The following is a 10,826-nucleotide window of genomic DNA, read 5'->3' on the forward strand; positions in this document are numbered from 1 at the left end:
ACCACCAATGCACCTCCTTTCTCCGCCCGTTATCAGCAGCAGCGAGCCGCGGGAGGGAGGGACCAGCCCGTCCACCCGCCCGTTGCATTACATGTTCTTCCTCCTCGCCCCGCGAAGGGTCAAAGTTTGCCAGCAACAATAGACGGAAAAATAACGTTCAGGATTATCAAGTGGACTTTTTTTTTAATCACCCCCCTCGTCAAGACGATGGCTGCGTGGTGGAGCCGCGTGGTTTTTGCTCTACTTTGCTGCTTCACGGTGAGTGTGAAGCGCTTCGATGGCGAGTAACGGACCTTGCTCAGGTGGGGCTTCTTCGTTTTGGGGCTTTTCGTGTTCGGACAAGCCAGCGCACGTCACTGGAGCAAGTCCCGGTGGAATTCGGCTACAAAACAAGAAAGAAGAGAAAAAAAAGAACGCCGTTAGCGAAGCGTTTTTAAGACAGGTTGTGATTTTTTTTTGGTGGATAGTGGCGGATTGTTTTCTGCGCAATCCAAAGTGGGAAAGTGGAGGAAGAATGACGATTATCATCGTAAATGACACAATAATAATAATTCAGAGAGAAAATGAACAACATGAGACATCCACTCCGTCGCATTGACCGCAGTTTGTATATTTTGATTCAGGTTGATCAAAAGATTTATTAACGTATTAAAGTGAAATGTCAGTCGTTTTAAGTATAGTGTAGTGTAATGTAGCTTTAATGACCATGACACATAGTGTTAATTATTATATAATTATTGTTTAAAGTTGAGAATAATGACACATTGACACATTTTTTTTTCACATCAATACTATCATAATGGTATGTTAATACACTTATGTATATGAATTTTATTATCTCCTAAAAAATATCCATGGATTTTGTTGAATTTTTTTGTATTTATTTATTGGTTTATTATTCAAGTGTGAGAGTAATGGAATGTGTATCATGTTAGAAATATTAATTTAAGTATTCAAATTGACTAATTTTGTAAATATTCACATTGATATTCACAGACTACAAAAACATAAAATGCATTTGAATATGTTTAACTTGAAACTCAAGTATGTTTTTGGATTAAAAGGCAATCTTTTTGTCCACATTTTATTTGTGACACACTTCTCATGACGTGTATGTTTATTCCCACCCTCTCCCTTTTCCCTTCCTTGTGCATACCTGCAGGTTGTTGTAGTGCGGGCAGAAGGAAATGGGCTGCACAGGCAGAAAAGAGATTGGATTCGTCATCCCCGGCAGCTGAAGGAGAATCACGACTACTCGGGCATAAACATTGGCAGAGTGTGTGCTTTTTCCTCATATGTGTCTTGAACAACAGTGGCAAAAACGGTGCGATAGTGATATCATGACGTTGAAGCAGGCTGGTCACATGCTGCGTTGTTCAAGTAGGGCTGCTAAACGCTCTTCTGGCACACTTCCATTTTCATCATGGGCCACTTTTAGGTACCATGGTCACCACTCCTCTAGCACAGTTACCATTTAGTACACATTCTCAGGGGGTTTTCGTCGAATTTTGCAAATGCAAAAATTTTTTATTCTTTTCCAAAAGTAAAAGCAAGCAAGTGAGAACAACGATGATCGATCTGCTTTCATGAATATCTGCAGCAATCGGAGAATTTTCAGTGTTTAGATCATATTATAGGTGTCAAACTGTGGCCCCCGGGGCCAAATTTGGCCCACAGTGTAATCATATTTGGCCCGCCAGGCTATACCAAATAACTACGATACCATTTGACATTCTTTATTAGAATTAGAATTAGAAATCCCCTTATTGTCATTGTACTCAAGAGTGCAACGAGAGTAGAGGTTTATGATAATTCTAACATTCAAAATCATATTAGTAATTTTAAAAACTAAACATTGTATTGCACTAATAAAACCACTTCTAATAAAAAAAAAAACAATAAAAAAAATCTGCATTTATATTGTTTTTAATAAATTAAATGCTGGTTCGCAGCTATGTTGACGTTTTACTTTTCGGCCCACTGTGTACTTGAGTTTGACACCCCTGGTTTAGAGGCTGAAATTCTGAGGATTTTTCATTTTAAATTAAGAAAAATAGCTAAATGACGACTCAGTCAAGCAAAAATAATCGATTACGTTGCTCATTGATTAGTTGTCGATTAATCGTTGCATTAGACATAAAACATTTTGTTTTGGTCGCTATAGTGTTGGTGCCAATGTTACTGAAAAGAGATCCAAACAAACCGAAAACCACCACTTTGTCTCATGTCGAGTGATGTCACATTTGCATGATAAAACGTCTAATTGCCATGGTAACCCTACATTTTAAAAAGAAAAGTGAAAAGTTGGACCAGCCTGGACACATCTTGGTATGTGCTACCACCAGATGCTAATATTTCATGTCAGTCGTGCACCCCCCCCCCCAAAAAAAAAGAAAAAGGAGCCCTCATATGTAGCAGCTGGCTCACGTTTGTTCATCTCATTGAAAATGGTGAGCTTACTCTAAAATCTTCCATTGTGTTTGTGTTACAGATCCGCTCCGATAAAGAGAACTTTACGACGATACTGTATTCGCTCAGGGGGCCCGGTGCTGACGAGCCTCCCATTCGCGTATTCGGGGTGGACCAAAGAACGGGCTTTTTGAGAGCCTATAAAGTCCTGGACCGAGAGGAGATCCCTTTTTATGACGTAAGAACACTTAATTTCTCCGTGCACTTTAATGCCAAAATCAGACAAATTGTAAAGCCCGAAATTTCTTTGCTTTTTCCTTTTAGTTAAAAGGAGTGGCGAAATATGAGGACGGGTCTCGCGCCGAAAAGGACGTCGACATCAGAATTACTGTGGTGGATGAAAATGATAACACACCCGTCATTAAAACGGGCCAAGTTGGATCTGTCAAGGAATCATGCGCCGCAGGTATCCAATGACGTCTGCTCGTCAGTGGAATTTTTATTTTTATTTATTTTTTTTTAAACGATCCTTGGGTTGGTTCACAGGCACAATTGCCATGAGCGTGGTCGTCACTGACGCAGATCAAGAGGGCACCCTCAACTCCCAGATCTTTTACAGCATCGTGGAGTCGAGCAGCACTGCCGGCATGTTTGTGATCCACTCCCAAACCGGAGATGTGTCGGTTCTGCGAAACACGCTGGACAGGGAGGTGAGGCGCTTCGCTGGAAACCCGCCAACGGCTCTTGCTCGGCTGACTTTGTTTCTTGTGTGACCAACATAACGAATTACGTCAACTCATCGAAGCGCCATGTTCCGTCTAAAAAACGCCGTGTGCCAAATAGTGGCTGGTTGATGTGAGCAGAACTTGAGTGGCACGTCAAATTTGTGTGCGCCATTTTTAGAGTGAGTGATTCTTGTAAATGCGCTCCGTGTTGACTGAACTGAAGGGTTGATGACTTTTGCAAAATTTAATTGGGCCGACTGGATAAACATCACGTCAGCAAGATGATGGTGTGTTTTCAGTGTTCTGTAAATGCGTTCTGGTCGATAGACCCCGAAGACTGTTTTGCCGTAGCTGAGAAAGAAACACATTCGGAGATCGTCATATTTCTATTCAGAAGTGTTTTCTGCTGGATTAAATTGACACACAGCATAAAAAAATGAAAGTTCGAAATTTGGATGTGATACGAGTTTCGTTCATGTATGTGTGATTTTCCTTCAGACAAAAGATACATACAAGGCGGTGATCAGAGCTTCGGATTTGAACGGCCAAGTTGGAGGAAACGTGGGAATGGGCGAAATTGAGATCAAAATCCTGGACATAAATGACAACGTCCCCACTCTGGAAAAAGAATCGGTATGTCACATCGGACAACATGACTTCTGGTTTTGAAGCCATTCCTTGGGCGCGCTTCATCTCCTGTTGTGTGCAGTATGAGGGCAGTGTGGAGGAGAACACCATCAACGTGGAAGTGCTGCGGATCCAAGCCATCGACTTGGACCTGAAGTACACGGACAACTGGCTGGCCGTCTTTAAAATCGTCTCGGGGAACGAAGGAGGCTATTTTAGCATCACGACCGATGTTAAAACCAACCAGGGGATCATAATGATTCGAAAGGTAAGTCAGCCATGACCTGAGCAGGATGAGCGGCTCAGAAAATGAAGAAATGAAAACTCTCAAAGCCGACCCTCTACTTGTACAGGAGCTGGACTACGAGGAAATAAAGTCCCTCAACTTGGCCGTGGTTGTTTCCAACAAGGCCGAATATGATTTCGGAAGCTCCTCGACCTCCACTTCCGTCACCTCCAAGTCGTACTCGGTGAAGATCAACGTGATCAATCAGAAGGAAGGTCCCCGGTTCCAGCCGTCCGTCAAGGTGGTGACTCTGTCCGAGGATCACTCGTCCATCTCCATCAACACAGTCATCACCACCTACACCGCCATCGACAGCGACACGCAACAGACTGCCACCAACGTGAGGTCGGACTCATTTTTTTCTCATCCTCACGTGCATCACGTGAAGTTGTAGCGTTTAACTCGCACTCAAGACAAAACTTGTCCCCGTTCTTCCAGGTACGTTAAATTGCGCGACGACGACAACTGGTTGATCGTCGGCGAGAGAACCGCCGAAATTAGGCTGAATAAACTGCCGGATCGAGAGTCCAAGTTTTTGATCAACGGAACGTACTACGCCCAAATCATTTGCATCAGCGAGGGTGAGTTTTGCGAGGAATGTTTTTTTTTCTTGATGTTTTCCTCGCCGTTCAGGTCTTCCAACTTGGAGTTGCCTTGATTGTGTCTTACTTACTTTTATGCTTTAACAAATCTTCTTGCGGGCCGCATTAAACCCCCTTCCGGGCCTGCGTGCCATATGTTGGACACCACTGTTCTAAATTATCCCACGGTGTCACATGAGTGTGAATTTTCATTTATTTTTTTTGTCCCAAGTCCTTCTCCAGCCCACAGCGAGAGAAATTGGACGGTTAGATGTCCAGTGATTTATGTTGAGCGTATGCTTCGTTGCGTTTTAGAAGTGTCCTCAAAGACCGCCACGGGGACCATCGCCATTCAGGTGGAGGACTTCAACGATCACTGTCCCAGAGTGACCTCCAAAAGTCACACCATGTGCCACGGCGAAAATGTCATCTACGTCACGGCCGTCGATGAAGACAAATTCCCCAACTCGGCCCCGTTTGAGTTTGCGGTGATTTCAACCAAAAGTCACGGGCAGTGGTCGGTGGAGCATCTCAACGGTGAGACCCGCTACACATTTTTCTTCGCACCTTCTTACTATTGACACTTTCATTCTCGCTCAATTACTTCTAAGAAAAAAATTGTGATCGTAATACAAATGAATTCAAAATGTGTGCCTTCAGGGACGACGGCAATCCTGCGAGATCAAAAGCACTTGTGGCCGGGCATGTACAAAGTGGCCGTTGAGATCAAGGACCAGCAAGGAAAGTCGTGCGCCGACATTCAGATGCTGGACGTGGTCGTGTGCACGTGCGAGCCCAACACCAGAACGTGTGCGGCTCGCATCGAAAGGCGTTCTGACTTTGGTGTTGCGGGAATTCTGCTTTTGCTCTTGGGACTACTGCTGCTGCTCTGTGAGTGTGTTTAACCTTTTTTTGGTTTCCTTGGATGTGGACTCTGGTCCTACTTCCATCAAATAATCAAATGAAATATTGCTTAAACTGTCATAAACCTTTATAACCTGTACGGGCAATAAATAACGTTGTATTACTTGCCACATAATTCAAAGTTATCCAGCGGAATATTAATAAAGGGTAATAAATGCCTGGTCTCATGTTTTGCAGCAAGTATAAAATAAAATCATCTACTAATGCAGGCGTGGGCAAACTACGGCCCGGGGGCCACATGCGACCCGTTAGACGTTTTAATCCGGCTCGCCGAACTGGAAAAAATTTAAATGATTAAATTGTAAAATGTTTTATGGGTTTTTTCAAAGATGTATATTTTATTTGAATACTTTTGATCGCTTTCATTTAAAATTGAATGTATTTTTTTTTTCTCCGATGAGGTGAGGTGACCAAAACACTCCATCCATCTGCTCCTGATCCGGCCCCTCTGTCAATTTTTAGAACCCATTGTGGCCCGCCAATCAAAAAGTTTGCCCACCCCTGCACTAATGCAATATATTAATGTTTTATATTGTTTGAAAAAAAAAAATTCCCGCAATGTACTTCCAATTTGTCGGAAAATATCACCTGACCGGTTCTTTTGTTGTCTTAGTGGTGCCTCTTCTGCTTCTGTTCTGCCTGTGTGGAGGATCCGGCGGAGATTTCAAAGCCATCCCGTTTGAGACCAAACAGCAGCTTATCTCCTACCACACTGAGTGCCAAGGCGAAGACAGGGTACCCATACTTGATTTGTCAATAACAAAAAAAACGTAATCTCTGATGAGTTTTGTGGCTTTTATCTCGTAGGAAGTCCCTCTTCTCGTCACACCAGATGCTGGACATGTGATTATTTCCAAGGACATCAACACGCTTGGAGGAAAGGCCTACCTCGGAGGACTGGCCGAAGGGGGCAGAGCAATCATCTCCGGCAATGAAAACTCCTTCTTAACAACCGACAATGTGCACCGATACAACGAGTACAACCAATTTTCTGGCCAAGGAAGGATGAACGGGATGGTGACGGGACAAGGTCACTTCTCCCAGTACAGAGGCGGGGCCTTTGACGACTTGGCGGTGTCTGATCACTTCCTGGAGGAATACTATTCCTGTGTGAGTACCAGACAACCTCAGGAAATGTATCAACTGTCTATCATGACTATACCCACAAAAAAATAAAATTCTCCAGAAGCCACGCCTGGGCTGTTTACGGCCCACAAACTTTAGCTTGACCACCCCTTTCTGACAACATGATCAATTTGAACTAAACTCAAGAAATGTTTGTTCTATTTCCTTGCAGAAGTCCAACCATGCTGCCCAGCAGTCTCAGGAGAAGGATGCCATACTAGTCTATAACTATGAGGGCGGGGAGTCTCTGTCCGGGTCTTTGGACTGCTGCAGTCTCCACGAAGACGACAATGATCTCTCATTCCTCGATGACCTGGACCCGAAATTCAAAACCTTGGCTGAGATTTGCAAGGGGTCAGCTCAAGTGGATGCGGGCATATGTGTCCATCCACCAGTCAGACCCGTTTCTCCTGTCAGGCCTCCCACTCAGAAGCAAGTCCAGACTCACACTGAAACCCTTAGAGACAGAGATCGCGTCCATGTCGACACTCTCCACACCTCCAAGGTAACATCTGGAACGTCCACGATTGTCCAAGAGGGATCGTCCACACTCTCCAAGGTGCACGTCCAAGACAACGTCGTGATTCCCAGTCAAACGTTGCTGGTGCAACAGCCTGCCTTGTACTACGCCGCCGCGCCCATGTATGTCGTTGAGCCACAGTCCCAAATGGTTCTTGTTGCTGGAGGTGCCCAACAGGGAGTGGGGCAGGTGGGCCTGACGCAAGGGCTGGTTCAAGTCGGTCAACGGGGAGTGGGTCAGGTTGGGCTGACACAAGGCTTGGTTCAAGTTGGCGGCCTCCAGGGATCTCAGGGCATGGTTCTTGTTGACGGCCAAGTTGGACAGGTGTCTCAAGGAACCTTACCAAGACAAGTACTGGTGGTAGAGAACGGATCTACAGGAGTGGGGCACGGTGCACCGGTGGCCCTTGTCCAGACCGGTCAGGGATCTAACGAGCAAGCAACCTTATCTAGACAAGTTCTGCTGGTGGAGAAGGGGTCTTCAGGCAGGGGTGCACAGGTAGCCTTAGTCCAGACAGGTCGGGGATCGAGTGAGCGAGGGGTCAAAAACGTCCGGGGTCAAAGTGTGCATGCTAAGAGTTTCTCACTGGCTTCTCAAGATTCCACAGGGTCAAAGGAGGACTTTGTCCTGAAAGCCACGCCCAAGTCGCAAGTCGGCCAGAGAGTGGTGGTGCAGCAGAGCAAGAAGGTATCGCTCACAGAGAGGAACGTCGAATCTTCATCAAGAGCTTAATGTTTGGTAATGTTTGCATTTCCACTGGAAACACTGTATTCACTGTATTCATTATTGTACACTCTGTTGTCAAACCACGTCCCCCATTCTTGAGTAGAAAACATGCACTCGGGGCCATATCTTGTTTGCAGTCCTAATGTTCATATTGTTGGTAATGGATCTTGAACCACGATTCTTACAGACCATCACTATTGAAGTTTAGGAAGATTTGGTGGAATATTTTATCTTTTGTTTACTTGAGAGAAACGTCAAGAACGCTAATGTGGGTGTAGGAATTGTATGACACAGTATGATCAAGATAATGTCACAATGATACAATGATTTTTAAAAAAGATATAACAATAACCTATATATGTTGAATACATTGTGGTGCATTGGAAGAAACCATCTACTGTAAGAACTAAATAAGGGGAAAATCTCTAGAAACATTTTTTTCTGGCACTGTTTTGCAGCAAATTTAGCTAGTTAGCAAGCTAGCTAATTTGCTAAAATCTATCGAAACAGATTTGGGCACCTCCATTTAAAACAATGAATAGGCTTTCTCTCATTTTACAACAAAACTAGCTAGCTAACTTGCTAGCTAAAATCTAAAACGTGTTTTTTGCACCTCCAACTAAAACCAACAAATGAGTTTTTCTCATTTTATAGCAAAAACTAGCTAGCTAACCAGCTAGCTAAAATCTAAAACATTTTTTGCACCTCCAACTAAAACAAAGATGAGTTTTTCTCACATAACAGCAAAAACTAGCGGGCTAACTAGCTTGCTAATGCCTCACTCAAACCAACACCTTTTTCCACGCACAGTATTACAAGCTTGCGTCGTGTGGCGATATCTTTAATGGTGAATATCGCAAATGTGGTTGTGCCAGCCTTTGTTTGATAATATTCCAAAAATTGCCTCTACAAATACTCAACATGGATGGCACAGGGTGAATTTACGGAGTTGGCGCATCAATACTTGATCCTAACAGAAAACACAATGGTGATAGCAATGATTTTTGCCAAAAGAGATTCTAAAGCCATTTAGGACAGAGCAGTAAGAAGAAACTTTTTTTTTTTTTTGGGGTCTTTGAAGCAGAATCTCCGTTGCGCTACATTTGCGTTGTCAGCTTGAGGCAATCACCTCTTTAGAACGTTTCTATTTTTTAGTGCCTTCATCCACTCACATTTGGTGTCGCTCTGAAAACGGACTAATTGGTAATAGTTTAACTTTAGGTGTGCCTGGAGTTGACCTTGTGAGTATTGAGCATTAGTTACAGTGCAACAAATCAACTATATAGGTTCTTGTTGTAAAACAGATTGACTGAAATAACACATTGAAAGCACTTTTGCAAACAAAATAACAAACTTTTTTTTTTTTAATCCTGCGATTAAACCTGAGTTGTGAATGCAATACATTTCATTTTCGATTGCACTCCTTACTAGTTTTACAAAAGTGCTGTTCAAAGTTGTTTGTGTGGTGTGTGTGTGTGGGGGGGGCGTTCTATTAATTGCTAAGTATATCTCCATTTTGCTTTTGATACGCAAGTTCTAACATTCTGAATGTAAATAGCCTGTATTGCATTTAAGATATCTGCCATAATAAAATATAATTGTCCAAAGGTTTCCTTCTTAGCCTCTTCATTTGTGACTACATGCAGCAAAGCTTTCTTACGAGTGACTAATGCTGAAATGTGGAACTGTGTACTGAATAACTGCTTCCTTGTCTGAGGTAGAACATGGTCACGCAGCCTTGCTGTAAACAAAAGAAAAGTTGAAATCAGGCTTTCTTCCTGGCTTAGGTAGTGCAGAACTTTGCAACGAGTTCTAGAATTGTTTTCGAAAAAAATCATAGAAATAATCATAGATTATACGATAACGGAAACCAAAAAGTCGGAATGCGCCGCTGTCGATCTAACATGGTCATTAGGCAATTAAATAATTATCGAAAATATTTTCATGAACAACCCTTTTGATCATGAATATAAATCAAATAACAAACGGTGATTATGGTGCTACCTTCTTGTGTTTCTGGATGACACATTCTTACGTTGCCACTCAAACCAGTAAATTGCACTATGAAGGACTCTGTCATATTAAGGGCACAGAAATTCTGTTATTACACAGTAATAACGCTATAATAACACTCTAATAACAAATATAATGGGGGTCCTCAATTTATGAGGCAGTTCTACCATAACAATAATTTCTATGACCGTGGTAATGCCCAGTTGTCTATCGCTAACCTACGCTAACATAATTTCATACTTACAAAAAATATTTGTATGAAGAATTCTACGCTCCAAAAAATATTAATAATATTATAGATATGAAAAACACTGAGGACAGTGGAAACTTAGCATGCTTTCTTGTGCCGTCAGCTGATAAAAAAAAAAGAAGCCCCAAAAAGTCATAAGCATATGTGGAGAATTCCGACTTGTGCAACATCGGCCGCCTTCCACTGTACTTGAAATCACCACAAGCCCCACCAACACACACTCCTACTTTCTGATCTGCAATGAAGCAGAAGTGATGCATTGCCACTGAATCGCCTCACAAAATTTCACACACGCATATTTTTTGTACGTCAGGCATGATTCATCATTCTGTCTGGTGTAGTAGTATTTTTTTTTTTTAAAGTCTCGCTTCTGCACGTATGTGCGTGTGTGTGTGTGTGTGTGTGCGTGGGTGCGTGTGTGCGTGCGTGTGTGGGTGTGCGTGCGTGCGTGTGCACGCGTGTATACGTGTGAGGTCATCCGTCTTGTCAATGTAGATGTTTTCATAACGAGGCATTCCTTCCTGGCAGATCGAGCCAATTGGGTGTGGTCGCATTTCAAGAAACAACGTCCACAGTCCCCACGTCTGCCGATACGGCCGATGCAGCGTTTGCACGCTCGTCAATGATTAATCACTTCAGT

At 43.1% G+C, this 10,826-nt stretch overlaps 1 protein-coding gene across 1 annotated transcript; it reads left to right on the plus strand.

The window, feature by feature from the left end:
- Positions 1 to 41: 41 nt before the first annotated feature.
- Positions 42 to 9,530, plus strand: dsg2l (desmoglein 2 like). The gene is made up of 14 exons (XM_088311886.1): positions 42 to 258; positions 1,163 to 1,276; positions 2,492 to 2,647; positions 2,734 to 2,875; positions 2,956 to 3,119; positions 3,633 to 3,767; positions 3,844 to 4,029; positions 4,115 to 4,392; positions 4,486 to 4,628; positions 4,944 to 5,165; positions 5,289 to 5,519; positions 6,166 to 6,287; positions 6,360 to 6,662; positions 6,850 to 9,530. Exons 1-14 carry the CDS (start codon positions 208 to 210, stop codon positions 7,927 to 7,929), a joined length of 3,327 nt encoding a protein of 1,108 aa, XP_088168012.1. The 5' UTR covers positions 42 to 207; the 3' UTR covers positions 7,930 to 9,530.
- Positions 9,531 to 10,826: the final 1,296 nt, after the last annotated feature.

Source organism: Idiotropiscis lumnitzeri, chromosome 12 (assembly GCF_059441095.1).
Source record: "Idiotropiscis lumnitzeri isolate Australia: NSW breed Sydney's pygmy pipehorse chromosome 12, RoL_Ilum_1.0, whole genome shotgun sequence".
NCBI classification, from domain to species: Eukaryota; Metazoa; Chordata; class Actinopteri; order Syngnathiformes; family Syngnathidae; genus Idiotropiscis; species Idiotropiscis lumnitzeri.

Coding starts and splice junctions, on each gene's coding strand:
- dsg2l (XM_088311886.1), top strand. CDS start 208: ATGGCTGCGTGGTGGAGCCGCGTGGTTTTTGCTCTACTTTGCTGCTTC. Junction 4,629..4,943: donor AATCATTTGCATCAGCGAGG/GTGAGTTTTGCG, acceptor GTTGCGTTTTAG/AAGTGTCCTCAAAGACCGCC. Junction 5,166..5,288: donor GTCGGTGGAGCATCTCAACG/GTGAGACCCGCT, acceptor GTGTGCCTTCAG/GGACGACGGCAATCCTGCGA.